This window comes from Neodiprion lecontei, chromosome 1, assembly GCF_021901455.1.
Source record: "Neodiprion lecontei isolate iyNeoLeco1 chromosome 1, iyNeoLeco1.1, whole genome shotgun sequence".
Taxonomy (NCBI): Eukaryota; Metazoa; Arthropoda; class Insecta; order Hymenoptera; family Diprionidae; genus Neodiprion; species Neodiprion lecontei.
Window position 1 is genome coordinate 33,723,509 of NC_060260.1, and position 22,631 is coordinate 33,746,139.

The window sequence follows — 22,631 nt, forward strand, 5'->3', positions numbered from 1 at the left end:
ATCCAATATTCCGAACATCCCGAAACTTTACCGACTGGTGCAAGTTTGCGATACGTGACAAAATATCATATATATCATGTAGTATAGAGTTTCGTTGTTTTACAGACAAGACCATCCACTACATACTTGGATGACTTTGTTCGTAGCGCAAGTTCTGTGTTGATTTAGGAAATTTCCCTCCTAAAATCTCGCCTGCAGAATTATTTATAAAACAGAACCTGAACTATGAACAACCTAGTTTTTGTGTAGATACTTAAATTTTCAATAAGGTTTTTTTTCGAAGTAAACACTGTAGAAGATATATAAATTAGCTTTGTTCTGCAGTTTGTGGAAAAGGCAAAAATCATGCGTGATAACGATAATAGACGCAGAGTTTTATATTTTCTGTATCAGAGTCAAGTGTGGGGTAAATTTGAGTACCGTGAAGGAAAATATTTTATTTCAGTGACTTGGGAAATTGCACCGTTTAGTGAAGAAGTATTTTAGTCAAAAATGCAACAGATCTCAATAATTGTATTAGGTAGAATTTGTTAATAAAATAATATTAAATTCGTAAAACGTTATGCTAAAGTGTTATTAAAAAAAGGTTGATACCTTCATTCCTGTTACATCCACGTAAGAACTATCAATTCTCGTTATTAAACGAAACGAATGAAATTGTTTTTTTTTCCCCCATTTCTTTTGACCGGAATTCTGATTCTTCGATCTGCACGTTTTATTCCCAAGGTACTTTGCGTTTTCACACTTTTTCTAATATTGCATTTGAAGAATAAAGGGTTTGAAGTAGCATGTCATTCAAAAGTATACCGCCCGCTGTAATTTGCCAGGTAAATGACACGGCCTGGTGAAAATGCTGACGCTTTCCACGTTATTGCTCAATCCAAGAAGAAAATTTCTCCAATTTGTTCAGCGACACTTTCCCCGAAATCGTAAGTGCCAGCCGAAATGTAAATGGCCCGTTTCTAACGGTAGCAAAAATTTCTTCGGTAGGGGAAATCTCGGCTGGTTTGGCATATATAACAGGAAAACCTCGACTCACAATGCAAGTTCGATAGTTACACTAGCCTTGTGAACGTGTCGATAAGCGTCAACTGAACATGAAATTCGTGAGTCTTCCCGCTAAACCTGCAAGCAAAGGATACTATTTTAAAGAGAACAACATTATTTTAGTTACACCCTCATAACGAGATATTTAATCCTGATTCGCGTCTCGTTGATTTATATTTTATCTACCCAGTTAAAAAACACTCGCCATTCATTCGACCTGACTAAGTTTGTTTTCCACATTTTTGTTGCAGGCTGTTTTTCTCACGTGCCTTGTGGCGTCCGCTTACGCTGTCTCTGACCAGGAGCAGCAATCCGCAGAGCAGCAATCCGCAGATAAAGTTGGCGTTGAAGAACTCGGGTTGACTCGAGAGCCGGAGATCCATGTAGACGATAACGGACATTTTACACTGAGGTAATTCACTATTCCAAGTGTACGTGTAAAAAGCAGCCCTCATCCCCTGCACGTCCTTCTCCCATTCTTCCGACAGTGTGTATTTTTGTCCCCTTTCCGTGCTCCGTACGTATATCACGCCTCACATGTCGTAGCTCGCAGGTGGTGTATTTTTCTCGGGTAATTCTTTCACTTCACATATTTTCACCGAGTTTCCTTCAGATAACGTTTCACAGCTCCTGTTTACGACCCCAATCTCCGGTCTTAAAGGGGAACTTCTCTACCGAAACGGGGCGACCCGACTTGCTGTTCGAGTCATAGGCGCGATTTTATTCGATTGACTTTAAGAGGTGGTGAAAAAATTTCGCTTCAATTCACAGTGATTTTGGTCATTAAACGAAAATCGTTTCTCTTCCTCCTCGAGCCGATTTTCATTTTCCATTACGTCAACGCCGTCATCCGTCCGTCATGCATGCGCTTGGCAACATGATAATGAAAACACCCTTCCTAGACGGTGTATCAGGCTCGTGTCACTTATGAAAATACCTGCCGCACCCTCAATCACGTGTCTCGCACCCTGCGCACCCGTTCGAATCCCACCTATTGCCCAGAGTTCCGATTTTTTGCACCACAACTGACAAATTGCCTGTATGCAAACCTGTCACCTTATTTGTCACGCAAGTTGACGTTCGCCAACACATATACGAATAACTTTCAGACTCACGGACGACGATGGAAGTATGTTCGAAGAAGAAGGCGTTGTTCTGACAAACGAGAAGACGGGCGAGGAGGTAGTCATCGTGAAGAAGGGCGTATATTCCATCCCGGACGAGAATGGAAAACTCGTGAAACTGGCTTATGACGTTGACGAGCCCCCCATTGCTTCCAGCACCTTGCAGAGAAGTCGCAGTCAAATTCACGCCCGGCCCTCCAACTGATACGGCGCTGCACCAAATATTAGAGTGAACGTAATTTTATTGGTTTATCAGGTGATTCCTGACATTGACCGATGTTGTTGAGTAAATAAAGTGATTTCGTGTTTATGTAAAGCGTGTATTTGAAATTCAAATTTAATTATAACCTACATCCGTTCATTATCGACGTAAACTTAAGACATTGCGCTGGCTAAAGAAGCATGCAATTGCGTTTTTTTTTCGCATCTAGGTACAACAAGTGGAAGATTATTTTTTTTCTCACTCCACCTACTAAGGCCGAAACGCTAACGGTTCTGTGGTTAGTTCGATTCAAACCGTGGAAGATATTGGGGAGCTGAGATATACACCAGAGCCGTTTATTTGAACTTGCGAAATCCATTTGAATGCGATAAGAATCCACGCCTATTGCCGAAACACGCTTCTACTAATCTCGAAGTTTGATGAGGCTTATTAGCACATAAATGTACTGGTCGTGAATCGGTTTCGGGGAGAAAGATTCTGAGAATTATACAATGGGTGAGGACAGAATTAATGCTTTGGGTCTTGCGGTTTATTAATTTGATTTGTTATGTAATAAATATCGCAGATAAGTTGCGTATTTTCAGGGATCTTCGCCTTCTTCTCAACTTACTCGCCGAGGAGTGACAAATGATTATGGTTAAAACTACACGTTCTCTCTTTTAACATTGATCACGAATGGGAAAGCGAAAACGATCAATCGTGAATCTCAAAGTGTCAGGATGCGGCCGGCTGTTATTATAAGTGGACGCAAATTGAATGTTCATCAAATTTAACCGTGTTTTCGACATGTTCGTTTATTGTAGATTCCACTCTCGTATAAATGTGTTCGCATTGAACAGGTGAAGAAAAATTTCTGGGACTTTGAGACTAACGAAGACGGTATCGATAATGATTCCCCGCCTAACGATAAGAAGCTTGTCCTTTCTGCTGTACGGCGCTTACATCGGCATCACATGAATGGCATGTAAAAATATTTCCATCGACGACTAAAACGAGAATAAATAATCCTTTTAAGTTTCCGTTCTGTACGACGATTCAGTCGCGAACTGACGTATTACGCAAAAACATTTCTCCTCAAGCTTCTTACGAATGAGACGATTACGAATCACTTTACTTCGCGCTAAGTGTTCAAATTTTGTATTTCTGAGAGAACGAGGCGACCGCAAAGCGCGAAGCGGGTTCTTAAAATGGACCGATTATGGGAGGTCTAACACTTTTGTCTCAATAAGCTCTAAAAATCTGTCTACTTTATGAGTTCTGAATACGGGACTTTACCGTCATGACATAAAAATTTCCAGGGTGAGTTTGCGCCCGTTAAGTGATTATAGGCTACAAAATATGCTTCCGCATCAATTAGCATTTGATTATATACTTTGAAAGACAAGTAGAACCCCTCGGGAGAGTTTTGTTTTCAACTTTGTAAGGCTGGCTAGATTTTCTTCTCTTTCAACATCAATTTTAAAAGTTAATGTGCGGCACAAATTTCATGTCAAATCGCGAAAAGCGATCTGTTTTATAAACTGAACAGATTACAGACTATTCCATGTCATGTGAGACACTCTGGACTCTTTCAATACAGTAACTTGTCTGCAGTGTGCCAAATTCCTGAAACATAAGTGTCTGCAATAGGTAAGTTTAATTATGGGATTCATTGACTGACTCGACAGGCCCCTGAAACTGGGACAAGGAAAGACGTTAAATTTGCGATCTATGCAAAGTTGACAAGGATTATTATAAACGACAATGATTAATGGCCAATTTGTTCTCGGTATTGACCTCAAAATTTTCACAGCTGAAAGTCGGCCGACTGATCAAACAAATGTTGTTGAGAATCTGCCGAATAGATTTTGAATTGTATTCAACGTTTGTTGTAAACGGCATCCTTGCGTCCTTCGAACGAGCCCGGAAGTGTGGGTTACCTCTTAGCTTTTATTAATATCCAAGGTCGCAAACAGGAATCTAACTACGTGCTCGGGTTCACGGGTGTCATAATTACTCATAAAAAAGGTACGTTAACCCAGCGGATTCATCGCCGAAGCGGCTTGAGCAAGAGCCTTCGTCTAGCCTGAAGCGAAGTTGTGAAATTTTTGTTCTATCCAACTTCCGTGATCGCGGAATCGTTCAGGAATTTACTTAGCTTGGTACAGGCCTAGTGCCAGAAGCATGGCCGTTATACAAAAGCAATGGACCTTCTCATATTGCGCGAAAGATCCGATTAAACTGGCACTTATTATCAACTTTGAGGACCAACTCTGAAGTCCACTTGCTTTGTTTCGCGTCAAATTATTAGGTTCAACAAATTCCTTAGCGTCAGGAAATTAATTGGATACTGCCGGTCTGTCTTCACTGAATTTTCGTTCGTTCTACGGTTTCAATCTGTTTCTGCTAAATCCGATTGAACGAACACAATAGGGCTAATTACTTTTAACCCTAAAAGTTCACGCGAAAAAGCATGGAAGAAACTTGACACAAGCGTGAGCACCAGCTGGAAATACACCAATTATCGAGTCCATTCCAGTTTACTAATTTGCTAATCACCTGGCTTGGTATAATTTACAGTTCTATCAAGATCCCTTCAATGCCTCAGGCGACCCAATTATTGAATTCCGGTACTAATTGGTCTGGTAGACCAATTAAACTGTCCCCATACATTTGATAGATAAATTCTCGTCCAAGATTCTTTTTCGGGATTCTATAGTTCAGCCGTTGGTTTCATCATTCGTACACCCATAGCGCGTATGCATTCCGATGAGCTCAACCAAAGCAACTCCTCGCTGAATTTTAGGTTGAACCAGATAAGTTCGGCGGTTTTACCGATATAAAGAAATCCGCAGAAGCTCATCGCTATAGTCATCAATGTCACCGAGGGGAACATTGAGTGGCTATAATAGGTGAAGGGAAGGTGGCTGTGGATTTATATTAGTTGCGCGGTTGACCGTTGACCTATGTAGTTGACAAATAGGACACCCATAATGGTCTCAGGAAAGTCAAGGTCTAAGTTTTCAATCCACCCTTGTAGCCGTGACTACGGTGGTCTAGTCCGATAGTTACCAAGATCCGGTGGTTTCGTAATCCTGTACGGCAAGTTAGTTTGCACCAAGGACTGCAATTTACACGCATCGACGATCTAAATTGGTTAAATGATCGCTATTGTCGAGAACCACCGTTTTTCACGGAAGCCTTCGGCTTTAACAAGTCAATATGATACTTGGCGATGGTGAGTCGATACTTTTCGCACGTGGCGGCTGGTAGCTCGACCATTGTTCCGATCACAAACACGTCTATAGTCGAAGCTCGAGAACGCGAAACGTCGAATGAATTATTTGAAGCGTGAATCCGGTAAACTTTTACATTAAACTTTCTTTTATTCACATTCTTTGTCAAAGGAATAGTTTATTATAAGTCGAAACGTTTTATTGACAAACAAATAGGACGACGTAGAGTCGAGACGGGATACTTTCGGGATAATCGCGTGCTTGATAACCATGCACCTCGAATGGAATCATTTTTACCCAAAACTTCTCGGCCGCTTGTCGACAAGCGTTGATGATGTTTGGTCAGAGCCTCCCTTGCTCTAGCCTTCTCTCAAATTACCGAAAACTATCCGCTCGGGTCTCTGGTTATCAAATGTCGTCAAGTTGAAAAAATTACGCTTTCGAGGCTTTGGGGATGTGATCACCCTCGACTATGTATCCATTTTCATCGGCGGTCCAGGTCTCCGTGATCTTTTCTCCGTTAGGGCTCTCGTAAGTTTGGGATCCGGATTGGATCAGGACGTGGTCTTTTCCGTCAGCAGTCGGCTTCAACGATCCCTCACGCGTTACGGAGATTCCATTTCCAGTTCGGTAGCTATAATATCGAGTAAAAGAACGTAGGAAAAATTTTAGTAGACATTCTCTTCACTCTGCACACATTTAACGTAAGAATTTCCACTTGGTCTCAATTGCACACCAGATGGAAAAATGAAATTTGAAAAATTCCTCATTCTCACGTCAATGCAAATTGTCCGAACTCGTCGCGGCTTTCGTCGAATTGGAGCACCGGAATTGGCGTGGATACAAATCCTTGGGGTGCGGCTACAGAAACGGCCACAAGGGCAGCGAGGACCAGAACCTGTGGATACAATGAACTTGAGCGAATGGAAAAAATCAGGATGCAAATCCGGCCGAAGAAGACCACTGATATTATACGTTGGCCTGCAGTTAATCCAACTTGATAATAGATCTGCCGTCGCACTTCACGAGAGTTGAATGCGTGCGAGTTGGAACGTAGTCGACGGATTATAAATTTTCCCGTGCAGCCCGAAGAGCGAGGGTAAAGAGTAGTTTTGACTATTCGAAACTGTCATGGCTCGAAAATTGCTGATAACAATTCTTGTCACAAGTGTGAAACTGTACTCACAATTCTCATGTTGGGATAAAAGGTCGTTGCTAATGTGCGTATCGGCTCGAACTGTTAAAAACTCTTGTAAAACTTGAGTATTTATAACGAACAGAAAGAACCCTCGGGACAAATGTCGTACGTGCACTTCGGACGGATGAACATATATATATATATATATATATATATATATATATATATATATATATATATATATATATATGTATTACAGCGATCAAAACATGTCGCGCGATGTGTTTTCCAATGCTGGCTTGGACGAAATTTGAAATCCGCTTGAATGTCGATAGCTGCGTATAATTTTAATGATTCGATAATTGCTCGGTTTCAGTGTGACTATCATGGTAAGTATTCGATTATTATGTAAGTGAACGTTTGCAGTCGAAGTTTGATCGACAACGTATAATAATTTACCAAGAATCAATTTGTCTCAAACTTCATGTTGGATTTCAGTCGGTCACGTTTTACTCCAAATCATAGCAGAGTTAGCCAGATGAAAGTCTTTTTCAAGACTCCTACTATAGACAACAACTCATTTTTGTTTAACTTCTTAGTTTTGATGAAATCTGTACGGAAAACAAAAATGCACGTTACGGTGGCTAACTGAAATTCATGTGATCTTGTAATTATTCATCGATTTCATTGGGCATTGGATGCGTGCAGCCGTAACCATTTTCTCATCATAAATTATTTGTCTTTTTTATTTTTTATCCACTGATGGTGATACACGAAAAGTATAGGTTGTTGTTAAAAGTGACTTTAACTAATTTCAAAGCAGGTTTTTAGAATAATGCCGGTCTGTCGGTCTCGAAAAACCCACGCAACGATCTTGTCAAGGTTTTGATGGAGAAATTTTAAATTTACAGGTCTTTACATACAAGTTGCATAAAAACTTGTAATTTCGTTTTTTTTTTTTAATATAGGGTACCATCGAAAAAAATCAAAATTTGAAGTATTCGATGCATGCTGATACAATTTAAACGGCGTTTACAAAAAATTGTATATAAAATACCATAAAACGAGTAACATAATATATTTTATGAAAAAAGGAAAGTATCAATGACACAATGTCTCCAATGTACATTAAGTGATTAAATCGATTTGTAAAGTCATAAAGATTACAACGAAAAATGAAATAATTAATGCTTATGTTGTACGTTACAGTAATACAGCCTAATGTGAGAATGATGCTTACCGACATGTGAATTGTGTGGAAAGAAAATTGTGATATTTCGGTGTTAAGGACAGAACGATGCATTTCAAATATGAAATAATCTAATCGAATTCATTTTAACAATTTTGCGGGGACGAGAATTTCAAACGAGTAAAAGAGTTCGAATCACGCGTATTTGTTCGGATTCTCAATGCGCTTTGGTCGTTAAAATTTGTCTCGAACTGATTTCCATTTTCGAAATGAACGTCGCACCGCGGTTAAAGCTACGTAGAAAACGTTTTACAACTATCGACGCGACGGAAAATTTGAATTGGGAAAGTCTACGAACAGTCGCCCGAGGGAAATTTTCGCCCTGTGTAAACTGTGTTGACTGTGTTGTTCGTCTTGCAGTCTCAGGTAAAGTGAAAGGGGTTATTTGGTGGTAGTGGTTAAATAACTGTGAACGTTTAGAAATAATGATCGGAGTTTCATTGTCGTATAAATAGGAGGAAATTTTCAATTTGACCGACACATTACCCGCAGCCCGCCAAAGAACCCCATCGGTTCTGTTCAAGCCAAGTTAAACTTTCATCATGAAAGTCGTGAGTATAACGTCATATTTGTGCGTAGAAAGAAAAATTTGTTGAATCTAACCCAAAGTGGCTGAAGAAAATTCTTGTGATTTCGAACAAGCATCGTTTTATCCAAAGAGCGAAATTCTTATTCTGACAATTTTTTTGGTTTAACGGATCACCACGTTTAGTTAAATAATAAATCAACACACATTTCCTTCGTCATATTTGGTAATATTCAACAAATTCTTTCTCCGTGCTAATATTCAGTACACTCTTTGTTTTCCTAAAAAATACCTACGAAATAAAACCCAAACGAAGAGCCAAGCTACGGGCTGATTATTATCAGTAAGAGCATTCCGAGGTAGTTTTTAACGGTGTTTCGTTTTCTGGGTCTATAAATTAACCGTCCCTTTCTCTCGAGACAGGCAATCGTCCTCGCCGCGTTAGCCGCCGTCGCCGTGGCTCGTCCTCAGAATCAGCTCACCCCCGGAGTCGTACCCATCCTGGACTACCAAGAGACCCATGACGAGTTCGGGCAGTTCGCTCTGAGCTACCTTACCGGCGATGGAACCCAAGTATCCGAACAGGGTGCTCTGGTCCCCAACTCCAAGGAAGACGGATTCGTCCTCGTAAAGAAGGGATCCTTCAAGTACTACGCTCCCGACGGACAGTTAGTCGAGGAAACGTGGACCGCCGACGGCAACGGCTTCCACGCCCAGGGCAGTCACTTGCCGGTGGCACCTGACCCCAACGCGGCCTCGTAGATGATTGTTAAGTTAAATAAACGTGGAGTTGACGTAGATATAGACGGTTGAATAAAAATGTTTTAAAAAAGTATCCAACGAAATTTTTTTTATTATCGATAAATGAAACCATTTTAATAAATTACGATTTTTACAGTAACGAACGACTGTATTGTCTTGTTGTTATTGAAAGAATTTTGAAACGAACTTAACCGATACCTCTTGCCGTTTTCAGCTTTTGTTGAAGATTTCATTTTTATTTATTTATTTATTTTTTTTTTCTCGTCACCGTTGTAAAAATTACGTCGCTTCGCGCGAACAGCTTCGCGGAATCGATGCCTGAGTAGGAGATCGATTGGCTCGTTAATCGTAACGTGGATTGTGACAGAAATTTCGACCGCATCATAGAACCTGGATATTCGTGTCCTCTGTTCGTTATGACCTAAGGCAGTTCGCTGCATAACGACATCGAGCTATCAGCTATTTTCGAACCGGATGAATAGGTGAGTATTACCGAACGGAGACGATTAAGTTGATAATTCGTGGTACGTCACAATAGGCTTATGAAAGTTGTTTGAACTTTGATTCCCATCTTTTCCACCGGCTGGTTGACCCAAGGATCCGTACGATTAAAAACAATATATATTAAAGCAAGGATAATCGGTGTATAATTAAGGGTAAAGGTCTTGCGATTTCGCGTGCACACGTGCATAATTATTATATTGGTAGTGTTCCGTCAGCCCCTGCACATTCTTTTCTTTCATGTGTGTAAATATACATATACATATACATATATATATATAATTATATACATATATTCGATATCAGGGTCAGTGCTGGTGAAAATTTTAACCGGTTTCAATTCCCATTATACGCGATTTCGAAAGGGGTTCGTGGTCGATCCATAAATTTGAAATTTTGAGGCTGATCTTGCGACTGATCGGAGCGTGTAATGTAGTAAGAAAGTGAATTAGCACGGCTTCGGATAGTGGTGTCAATTTGGCGTATAATTCATGTCCTCAGAATTAGGCAAACAGCCCGAACGTACAGAGTTGATCAATGTATAATAGATAAGGTTATTAAAACGTGGCGATATGTTATTATCGCGTTATTACCAAGAGCCATTTGCGCCGATATGCTGATTTCAAAAGACCACAACGCTGCACCCACTCCGCGACTTTATACCTTCTGCTGCAGAGTTCCATACACATGTCGTATTTTCAACACGCTTCATATTACAGCCGCGCATCGCCGAGGCAAAATCAGGATGACGGCCATTCCGGGACTTGCCTGAGGCAGCATGGTCCATATCACGTTAAACTTAAGTTCGTTCGAGCAGTCGCCTCAGTTGTAACATTGCGCAACTTGAACGCGAAGATGCTCCGTCTCTCCACGTACATGTATACGATACATATGTGTAGGTAAACGCACGTGTATACGTATATTACACCTTGTATCGCCAAGTGAAGTGTTTTTAAGGTCGCCGTCAACGTTACTTTTGGTTGCAAACACTCGCGATGCTGTCTACCGTGAGAATTTCATCTCGGATACCGTCTGAAACTTTAAAGCCTGTTTGGACGGTGTCTGACGCATGTAACTTAATTGTTTAATCGAAACAGAAGTCGTTGAATGGGAGTGAATTTTTTTTTTTTTTTTTTACATTTTCATAGATTCACACCGTACGTAAATGTGAGTTGTCTGCGTCTGTTTCAGGAACTATTGGAAAAGAATGGACGATTTCATTCGTTATTCGTCGAATTTTCTCGGGGAGAATCGTTTAATGCTCGAGAAAAATTTAGACGGAACATCAGGCTCGACGTCTTTATATAGAAAAAAAATAATAATTCAAGATGAGAAACGAAAGATCATTGCGATCCATTTCCGAAGCTCGTGACGCTTCAATGCTTCCGGCGAGCACTTTGTCGACGCAGATGGATAGTCCGCTGAAGCTCGAGTAGTGTCTGTGTTTTATTTCGAAAGCCGTGAGAGAGAATTGAGACAAAATCTTGACGGGGAATAAAGAGGAAAGAAATGGCAGTTAATATTGGATTATCCCTAAACGACGCGCTTCCAATGCTAATGGAGCTGTGATTATAATTCGATTTATGAATTGCCCGTCTTCCGATAAGTACTCGGAGATTCGGATTTCGTACCGTAAGAATGAGTCGACCTCTTCCAGAGCTACGTTGAAGCGAAAGTCTTGAATATTTTTTGTCGACAAATAAAATTTCCTTTTTGGCATTCCAAAAATATAATACAACGAGGTACCGTTTGAGATTAGAATACATATTAAATTCTAGCAATTATCATTGAAACAGGACTAAAAATGTACAAGTTTTTGTGAATTATAGGTAAAAGTTAAGTTAATCTTGGCAATTTATAATAATATAATATTCGCAAGAAAAGGCTGTGGTACGAAAATTTACATTTACTAAACTACGCGATGTGACAGACGAATAGTTATTGTGATGTAAAATTAAACTTCTACGCGATAAATTTACGTCGACTAATGTGAAGAATTGTGGATTTTTTTATACGTATAATAATTATTTTTAGAACCGAAGGTTATTCGAGGTGGCAATCCTTCCAGTCTTCCACGTGTTAATTGAATGGGAATAGAATGGGTCGAGCGAATAATCTCTTGGATGTTTTCGCCAGTTCGAAAGATAAACATTTACGGATTCCAGAAACGTCCTTACATTGATTCGATATTTTCGATTCACCGCACCGTCGCCTTCTCACTTCGGCCCTGCTCTCGACCTGAATATCGGTGTATCGAACTTCATGGGTAACGTTTTGCACAGTAATTTTGCGAGACATGTACAGAGGTCGTGAACCAATTAAACACAGGAGCACCAGGGACCGGAATATGAATCAGTTGTTAGTATTAATTGGCAGATGATCAAATCGGCCTTGCTTAACGCGAATTATCACATCAAGACACGCTGTTCGCTCGAATTTAATTACAATAGAACGTCTGGTGCAGAGAGTGAAATTCAATTCCCCGAGTTGTCTGCCCAACTACGGCAGATTACGTACGATTACATTCAAAATAATACTTATACGCAACAATTGTCGTCAAAGTCTTCGCTACGCGGACCACGTAGGTATATTTTTAAGACGTTTTGCCGATGGCCAATTGTTCCTTTTCGGGCTTGTTCAATATTTTTCTGCACTTATTGCATTCCTCGGTAATCGGGCATGTGAATAAAAAAAAATCGCATGTACGCGAAGGGTGGCATGGCAAAACGGTGCAAGAGCCAAAATATTGAAAATACGTTTCAATTTAGAAAAATTAAAGAAAAAATCGATACGCACGTCCTTGCAAAACGACATGACTGCCAAAAATTAATTCGTGAATTTATAAATATAGTTGGCACTGCAAAACGGTGCGAGTGCTATCGCAATGATTTTCGAGTAGAGCAAAAAACTCTCCCAAAATTTTATTGATTCATTTGAAAGGAAAATATAAAAGCACTCCTCAGAGTTTACGAAGCTCTTCCAAATGATCCAAACCCCATAACGATGGCATTTACACCGTTTTGCCGTGGCACCCTTCGTGTATAGAATTTTTTGCAAAAGCCGAGGTGCGGAATGCCTGGAGGATTCGAATCGTTGCATCTTCGATCACCTTTCGCCATTAATTCCACTGTCCGTCAAATCAATCAACAAGAAACGTCGACTGAAAGGTGACGACATGTAAAATTGCAGCTGCACGAGGCGTTATTATAAAGTAATAAATATGAAATGTCACCTGCGTGCATATGAAATGTCTATTTTCTCCAGCGTTTCTGCAAATTTCTATTATCCCGCTGCCGATTGTCGTTCAGTTTCTAGCTTACGCGAAAGCAGTGATCCTCCCACGTATCCGAAAATATAAAAACGCCCACACTTTCGGTTTCTGATATAAGAAGATGTTCCAGCCAAAGGCTCTACGAAGAAAAGAAAAATTATTGGAAAAAGGGTGAAATATTACCGGAAAAAAGGACAAGAAGAAGTTGAAGCGAGCGGCGTGGAACTGCTTTTACAGTTTCTTTTACGCCACTGGAAAAAATTGTTTTTCTACCCCCATCTTTATTTGGTTATGAAAATGTTAAGTGAAATTTACCCGTCCGAAGGTTTCATCGAGGGTTTTTGGCGGGAGGCTGATAGCAGATGGTCTCGTTTAAGCAGATCACGTACGATTCTCATTGCGCAACAAAATGGTAGCGAATCATGTCGAGGTGAATCCGTTCATCGCTATTTGTCGGTGTAAAGAAACGACCGCAATTACCTTCGCGGAAAAAGCGATTAATCATTCATGCGAAAAGTCGTCTCGATTTCAAAGCCGTTTCTGCACTTCCAGTTGTGCTTTTTTTCTTCTTTTTTTTTCCCACGAACTCGAATGCAGTGACATCGATTGAAATTCGATCGGCAATATAAAAGTGCGGCATGTACGACGAAAAGATATATATATATATATATATATATATATATATATATATATATATATATATATATTATATATATGTATGTATGTATATATGTGGCGTAATTTTTTTCCGTCCCACTATATTTTTGCCTAGCGAAAAGGTAAAGGAAAAAAAAGTTTGCCTGTCGGCATTACAAACGTGACAACACTTGGCGAATGTAAGGATTCTCATTTAGCGATCGCGCATTTTCCCTTGAATGAAGGAAAAATACGCACAATGCAAATGCTTGTACGTACCTATACATGTTTCGAAAATTTATTCGACACCGACAATAGCTGGTGGCGTCTGTGCGGTTCGCATCACCTTTAGCATTAGTTTTACCATCCGTCGAATTCATTCCGTGACATGAGGCGTTGCGAAATTCATATTGAAGAGATACGTACTTGAGAAATCGCTTCGGTTGAATATTATAATAATCTTTTAACATTCTGCTTTCTTTTCCACTTCAAACGTGTACGCCATCGACATTTGCAAACGCGCTGAAGACTTTTACGAGTAGCGAAGCACGATTGAAAGGTGAGGAAAAAATATGCAGGTAGCTTTGTACCTGATAATATGCAGAAAATCAAGAGGTCGATGAAAATTTCTTTTTCATATTTTCCCCCTTCTTTCCCAGATTTTCAGAATGCACTCAGCTATGCAGAATTCGACTTTCGGTATAATCGTAACAATTGGTACTAAATCAGGGCACAGCAGACAAATTCCGGCGATTCAAGCAGACCGAACAAATTTCGGAGTCCGTCAGGTGCTTCTGAGTGAAAAAGGCGCATCCGGTTCGAAGTGTAATTAAGGATCAAGGCCCCGTTCCGCAAGAGAATATTTCACGGGGTGCGTATCAGTTGACCAGCGAGTCAGGGCGATTGGGGTAAAAATTTATCGCAATACCACTAATTGCGTTAACTTTCGCACGATCTGCGGCTCCGAGGACGGACGAGCTTGCGGTGATCCCGTCTGACCCGGGAGAATTTGATATTTAAGAGACGTCTGGCGGAGGCGAGCGAGTCGGCAATCGGCCGCTAAACCGTGTCAACGAAGAAGAAGGTGTGCCTTCGAAGCGTTCGGCCGGATCCGACATTGCGTCGGGTCGTTGCAGTGGAATATTCCGCAAGCGGCGAGCTGCAGCGTGCTGTGAGAAAAGAAAGCGAATTTTTTTCGCCGCTGGGATTACAGGGTTATAAATCACGAGGGCCACGAGATAAATGTATCACCAAATCTTCGAGGCAAACACTCGTCGTCGGATCGAATAATTCTTTGGTCACCCGATACACTCGGTCAGATCAGACGCGAGGCTGTTGGCTACTTTGTTTTTATACCTATGTATATTTATTTGCAGGATGAAACGAGGGTTGGGAGACTCTCGTACATGCTCGTCGATCCTTCTAGTGGTAAGATGATCGAATTTATTTCCGCGCTTTGCCTTCGAAGCTCATGTTAGATTCAAGAAGGGAGAACTTAAAGGAGCACCGTTTTCTCAGGGTTTAGCGAGTATTTAATTCTTCGAAAAAACAAAGTAGAGAGACAAGAGAAACAGCCTAAGAATACTCCGAATTATTTATAATATGTATATCACGGATCAAAGGTTTGTTCATTATTTATTGTACCGCAGGTGATGTCGCGAACAGGATTTCGCAGAGAATTTCGATGCGGGTCCTCTTTTCATGGGATAAAAAAAAAATTCTCAAATCAGGCGGGATTTTAAATTCCGAGATTGTTATTGCCTCGCAGACCTCTCGATCGGGAGGGAAAATTTTCAAGGTATTCTTTGCGGACACGCGTATGCTCAATTTTTCAAACTCAAACTCGATCAAGCCCGCGATCAGAAGCTCGTTTCGATTATCGTTCGAAAGAGGACTCGGAAAAATACGCAAAAGCTTCAACCGGGACTGGCAATCAACAACTGGAATGCTTGGATGTATGATTACTTGAATTTTATCCGCAGACAAAATCTCCGGTGGTAGTAAAGGACGCTGGCTGTTCGTGGTCGCATATGCAATTTACCGGGTCGGGGTAAGCTCGAAAAAGTTCAACAATTGCCACGTCGCGTCGTCACGCAAGGTAGAAAACAGCTTCATTAAGTACTAATTTTTAATCTCCCTAACACGACTCCCCAATCTCTGGCAGAGTGGTTGTCGGACCGAATTATCACCGGACACTCTAATAGCACGGACGGCGAAACGACTCCTCGAAAACTTTTGCTCAAGCTTTTCATTTGCCGCAGGACTGCATCTGCTTGCGATAATCTCTGCAGAGCGAAGAGACCGGAGTTGAGCGTCGAGGATGAGTTTCTGTACTTACATTCACGACCTACGCGATACGACTCGCCTGCATTTATACCTGCCGTATAGGTGTAGTGTAAACGAAGAAAAATGCCCCTTGTAACGTGTACAGTCACAGTACGTTGCGGTCGTTTCATTTATTTCGCAGACAAGCATTTCTCGGACGATAAAATATCGCGGGAAGCCTTTTTAGATGAGGGAAATATACCCACGCGGAACAATAAAGGCAGCGAGTAGCTACGCGCTTCTCTCCGTAGGCTGATTCGCCATTATTGCAACGTCGATAGTCGCTAGTGCGAACCCTAACAATGACGTTATACCGCAGGAAATACAGTCCGGCTTTATTAACGCCGGAGTTTTCCCGAACAGCTGAAAACCACCGTCGGAACTAATGCAGCCACAGCGCGTGCAGGTATAATGCGAAATATAATATCTCTCGTTTCGCAAACACGCCGTCGAGTTCTCGTTAAAACCCCGAGGAGAGAAACGGAGCATTCAGCGGATTGGCAATTCAAGCATAACTTGAACTCCACAGATCGCGCAGGTATAACGATAATTCAGTTGAATATGGAATGCAAATGTTATCAGGCGGTCATGGGGTTTTTTTTTTATTGCCATGCACGGTACCCACTTTCGTGTATTGGAGTTCCTAATTAAAATCAAACGAGCATCTTCGAACACGTAACATGTGGTTAGTAAAACTAACGTACAAACGTCGAGCGTCTCGAGACTTCGTTGATTAGGATCAAGAAAGCGTCGGTCGTTTTTGGCCAATCGTAAGTTCTGCGGATAAATCCTGGCAGCTGTCAAAAGTTCACCATAAAGTACGCCATGGCTTTTTTCCCTAATGAAATTATGATACGCTTGGAATTTCCTCGCATTCTCGATGACGCCGTATAAAACGCCCCGATCAACGAGGAGGGTAAAATCTGACCTTTCATTCGTTTCACTTGGGCGTCGCACGGAATTGAAAATATCGATTCTTGCCAATAAATTCCTTCGAACAAGTTCCACATATTGTTCAGAATATGCATACTTTTGCCTTTGAGTTTACTATCGCGAGGTATAACGAAAGGTCAGGTCAGGATACACAGTGAAACTGTGAAAGATCGTGTACAGATACAACGTATACTAACCGAACCCAATCCTCTTTTGAGGAGAGAAGAATTTTCAATAACTTAGCAGGAATGTCCAGAATTTTGTATCGAGGCCGTAAGGACCGCGATTTATCGTGATTCTGGTCTTTGTGGTATCCAAATCAACCCCCAGCTTGCAGAAAGAAATATCATGCGTCATACCTTAATGGGGTGGCTTTCAGATAAGAAGGTCGGAATACATGGAATGGAAAGGTCGCGTGACAGCTGGTTTGTCATCATTCGTGTAATTTCGGGATCCGTGGCGTTACTCCTGGATCGATGTAATATTGCAAGTTTCAAATACGAAACGCTGGGTGATGTTTTACGCGTGATGTAATTCACGAAGACCGGCACATTTTTTCAAGGCGAAATAAAAGCGTACGGACAGGTTGTTATTGACGAAGTTGACGAAGTTGACGAAGCGAGGAGAGAAACAAATGTCCGCAGAGGATGAGTGGAAATGTTTGAATTTTGAGAGTTATTATCGCACCGTCGCTCTTGACGGGTTTTGCATACGTGATACGTGATTCGTAAACGTAGGAACAACTGCGACCTCCCACGAGTTTATAATAACGGATGTCATGAATAGATATCCATACTAATTAAACCTGTTATTATAATCGAGTGACGTTTAATTACGGAAAAATTTGGCAGAGACCGTAATTAATTATGTAAAATAATTTCAATAGAGAAAAAATAAAATGTTAATCATCACAGCGACGACTGTGATGATGGACGATAAATTGCATGAAATTGAGAATATTCCCTGTAAGTATTCGCAGGAAAATTACGGCTGAACGTTTATTAGTATCGTTAACGTTTAACACCTGACTGCCGTAGCATATGATTCTTGGGTGGAAATATTTACTTCACACGTGCGTGGCCCGGGTTTTTTCTTTCATTTTATATACCCCAAACTCGTTTTGCAGAAGCCAATGTAATTTTGGCGACATCGCGGATGACCTGGCTGATATAACGGCTTATTTCGAACCGGACACAATTTGGAATCGCATAATCGACGGTGCGTACGCATCTATGGTACAAACATTTATTCTCTCGACATTCCAGCCGGCTCTGTCCTTTCACTTTGCTCGATGACGTCATTGGGAAGAAGATGTGCCACCCACTCCGATCACGCAGCGATACCCATAAACGATATTGTTCTATCAAACGGAGACGTGACCATGTGGAAAACGAATAGCCAAATTTGCGCCATTCCAAATGGAATCGTTCCACATTCTTCAACGTGGCATTGGTTCCACGCGTGTCTCGAATGGCGTCAAGTGACAACGAGCTGCATCCGTGTTACGCAAGCCGAACAAACCGTGAGCCCGTTGTTTTTGGCGTAGTTAACAAATGCCAGGGTGTCAATGTCTTCGGGAGGCATTGAAGCGAGAACGACTCGGCAGTGGGATTGCTCTTTGGAAGTTCCTGCAGAAACCATTTACCCCATTCGCGTTTACTCGATAGTGTGGGTATGTCTATACGGTTATGAGATCATGTTTGCGTGCTCGCAAGACTTGGAAAAACGTGTTTCTCGGCTTTAAGTTACATCCGATTAGCACCGACGTGAGGAATTCGACGAGAGTGTCATTTATCACGTGTAGTAAGATGCTAAACGCTTTGATGGTTTGCTAGCTCACACTTTCAAAGCTAATCAAGCCGTGATGCGGAGGAGTCGAGGCACGATCTTCTGCCTACGGAACTCGTGTATATTCGCGTTCGTGACAAACTACGCTTCTCCCCGTTTTCCTGTCTATTTGGGTTTAACTCAACTGCGGGTATCAGTTTCGGACACGTTCATCAATCCCTTGGTTTCACTGCTAATCGGTGATTATATCTGTCTGGTTTTAGCCGTGGGTTATAGAAAGCGAGTGGGCCATTAGTCCAGTCAAAATAAGTGTGAATTAGGAATACATATATTTGAAATATGGCTGGTTTTTGCGTGCAGGCGTTTTTGACCCTCAGGAACTCAGATATGAAGTCACGTTTGAGCCGCATAGTCGGCGTTTCGAGAAAACAGCAAAACTTGACGTTTTTTTGCGTTTTCTTAAAAAACTGCTATCGATGCATGAAAAATGACTTGACCATGGTGTATAGTGGAAAATTCTATACTGAATTATGTCCTCACATGTTGGAAGCGGAGGCAGATTAACAGATTAAGAAAAAATAAACTTATCGACGCCATATGAGGAATTATGCCGAGATAATTTTTTTTTTTTTAATTCCTAATCCGACACCGTTTCCGATATATGAGGACGTAATTCAACGTATATTTTTCCGCTCTATACGATGCTCGAATCATTTTTCATCCGTCGACAGCAGTTTTCAAGATAAACTCAAAAAATGTCGAACATCGCCGTTTTTTTCGAAACGCTGACTGCGCAGCTCAAAAATGACTTCTGATTCGAGTTTATAAGAGTCGAAAATTCCGGTACACGAAAACGCAGCCGTATCCTGAATATTTTTAATTCAGACCTATATTGACTGGACTACATCGTTGTTAGCTAAAAAGGTTGTTAATTGAATAACTTGCTGAATTATTCCGAGGTATCGGCTAATCGCAAGAGACACTCGCGGCTGATCATTCCGTAAAATATTATCAGCTGGAAACTCGCGCCTCTTATAACAGATATCGTTGTATATCCATTACGCATTCCCAAATTATTTTAACAGAGATAATGCGGGGTATCGAGGATAAATCTGAAACTCATTAGGCGGTTTGCGGTTGAAACTTCTTATCTTTTGATCGCAGCTTTGGAGCGAGCGTAATGAAACGTACAGCCGCGAACGATTAGTCAAAGCTGTTTCACCATGACTCGAAGTTACCAATGGATATTACAAACGCGTGAGACTAGAATTTGGAGAAAAACATGAACTCAGCTAGTTTCGACACGCTCGTGTAACTTTCAGTAATGAAATTTTTCGATTCCCCAGTTCAGATGCTGTTCATTTGCGGTTACAGAGGGTTGCTTTCGTTAATCTGAACTGATCAGCGAGAGAGAGAGAGAGAGAGAGAGAGAGAGAGAGAGAGAGAGAGAGAGAGAGAGAGAGAGAGAGAGAGAGAGAGAGAGAGAGAGAGAGAGAGAGAGAGAGAGAGAGAGAGAGAGAGAGAGAGAGAGAGAGAATTTTTGCAAGTGTTGCATCCGATTTGCTTGTGATTAATTGTTTACCTTGTTTATTCCGCGGTAAAGCTCCTGCGATATGCCAAAACTAGTGAATATTTAATATGACATCTGATATTTTCAGTGGCTTATTAATTTTCGAAAAAATTCTCCATTCGATTAATTTCAATGCTCGTCGAGTTAGCGTAGCAAGGTGTTGTCGCGGTTGTCATTTCAAGCAACAGGTTAGCCGGACGCTGGTCAGTGGGGAATTCCAGAAATGGCCCATCTCTGTGAATACGTGTACGGTAAATAGATAAATAAAATCGTTTCGGCATCGTAAATAAGCTTTGTCATGGTTCACGCAAACTTTTATAGTGATTTTATAGAGGAATACATTGATAAACAATGAAAGAATGTAGAGGGATGAATCTTAAGAAATCCGCACAATTCCTTGTAGCTATAATAATTTCACTCGTAACAACCACGTTAATTGAAAACTAGGTACAGTGCAGTAAATACAAGAACGCAGCGATTGGTGCTGATTGTTAGTAGAAAATAACCCAACATTAGCCAGCATGAACTCCGTTTATATTATGAACTTTTCTAACCATCTGATGTGAACCGTAAGGTGAATACTTGGCTGCAGTAAATATGTATTAACTTACTCCACTAGACCACCTAGCCGCCCTGACTCTGATGTCGTTAATTCCTCTCATCATCAGTTAGTTCAAATTTGTTTTCTTGTGCTGTTGTATGTGTGAATATAAAGTGTTCTTCCTCTAGAGCACAACTGTAAGAATGTCTGTAAGTGTGTTTACATTTTGGAATCTTACGCTTCTGATGCGAAGCCCGTAAGATTAATTTTTCGAATTTACCAGTTTTTCAAATTTATATCTTCCACAATGAAAAGGCATCGTGATTAATGTTAATATTGATAATGCATATCCGCATTTCAATTATTAGACGGTCATTTACTGTCTTACGGGCTTCGCATCAGAAGCGTAAGATTCCAAAATGTAAACACACTTACAGACATTCTTACAAGTTGTGCTCTAGAGGAAGAACACTTTATATTCAGTAAATATTAATTTCAGTTATGGTAAAGCCGTATTATCTCTAACATCGCCCGTGGCTGTAATGCTGGATAAATATGTTTATTATGATAACAGCGAGACTTTCAGTTCCATGCGTGATTCGATTCCGTGTCGTAATTATCCGTAACGGATCATTCTAAATACGTACCATCGGTATTCACTTGGTGATGTTTCACTCGTCCATCTCGCTTTTTCGTTTTCCGCAGACTAATTAGGTTTTCGCCTGGTTCGGCTTTCGCAGCTTTTTACGCTTGGCGAAATAAGTTCGAAGATTGAATAATTTCGTTGTTTTTATTATTGTTATTGCGCATCAGCATCCGAACTAAGAACGCGATGAGTAATTACGGTATTGAAAACACCAAACGGCTACAAAGTGAAAACGATTAATCTCATAATCGCTAGTGCAACTTGTCCGATCCTTTCACATTACATCACTAGTATAATATAATCACCGGCGAATTGGTAAATGTTTGGTAAATTTAAACGTCCGCGCTTTAATATCGCGGCAAATAATCCATTGTACTAATTAATCATCAACTCATAGTGTTTAACGCTTTGCCTCGTATGTTTATACAGTTCCTGTGTTCATAACAGTGTACATAATATCTCGTGAGTTACTGTAACATGGGATCTACACGCAATTACGACGTCAGGCGGAATACATCAAGAATCTAAGTGACTAGATTATCCTTTCGACCGCGTCATGGTGAAGCAGGTATATAAACCGTTGGAAGATGGTTTTAATTAATATATTATTTTCGTTGTATAAATCACCGGCACCTATATAGTTCTTGTCAGGGTGCACTTCGAGCGTGGTATAAGATATTTCAAGAGAGTGTAAGAACGCGTTTATCCGAAGTGCCAACAATGGCTTACCAAAAAATAATTCATTCTCGGCTTATGGGTTCATGGTAATATGATGCTTTGTGGGCTAGAACTGTGATCGATAAATATACAGGTTCGAATTCGATTCCGAGCTCGATTCGGGCTTGCAAAAACTTTATTGCGCTACGTACAGCTACTGTTATGCTTGGTCTCATATCGCCCGTTATTATTTGGCGTTTAAATCGGGGTCCCTAGACTTTTAGTGATTTGAGAAGAAATCTCTTTCAAATATTTACCATCCCCAAGATACGTATGACCTTCTTATAGCGCGTCGGAAGCTTTCGAATCATCCTGAAATTATTTCGGCCTGCATGACTGAAACGGGTTCGACCTAGGTATGAATTTCAATCACGAAGATTAAACATCAAGGCAACGAGGAGGCGGGTAGATTTATCTGC

The 22,631-nt window shown here is 40.9% G+C and overlaps 2 protein-coding genes across 2 annotated transcripts; one reads left to right on the forward strand and one right to left on the reverse strand.

Moving 5' to 3' along the window:
• The first annotated feature begins 1,097 nt into the window (after positions 1-1,097).
• LOC124296620 (larval cuticle protein 65Ag1-like) lies at positions 1,098-9,284 on the forward strand. The gene is made up of 2 exons (XM_046746677.1): positions 1,098-1,106; positions 8,946-9,284. The coding sequence occupies exons 1-2, from the start codon at positions 1,098-1,100 to the stop codon at positions 9,282-9,284; spliced, it is 348 nt and encodes a 115-aa protein (XP_046602633.1).
• Positions 5,884-6,826, reverse strand: LOC124295282 (endocuticle structural glycoprotein SgAbd-2-like). The gene is made up of 3 exons (XM_046744736.1): positions 6,796-6,826; positions 6,386-6,507; positions 5,884-6,243 (listed from the first exon to the last, which is right to left on the reverse strand). Exons 1-3 carry the CDS (start codon positions 6,802-6,804, stop codon positions 6,042-6,044), a joined length of 333 nt encoding a protein of 110 aa, XP_046600692.1. The 5' UTR covers positions 6,805-6,826; the 3' UTR covers positions 5,884-6,041.
• Positions 9,285-22,631: the final 13,347 nt, after the last annotated feature.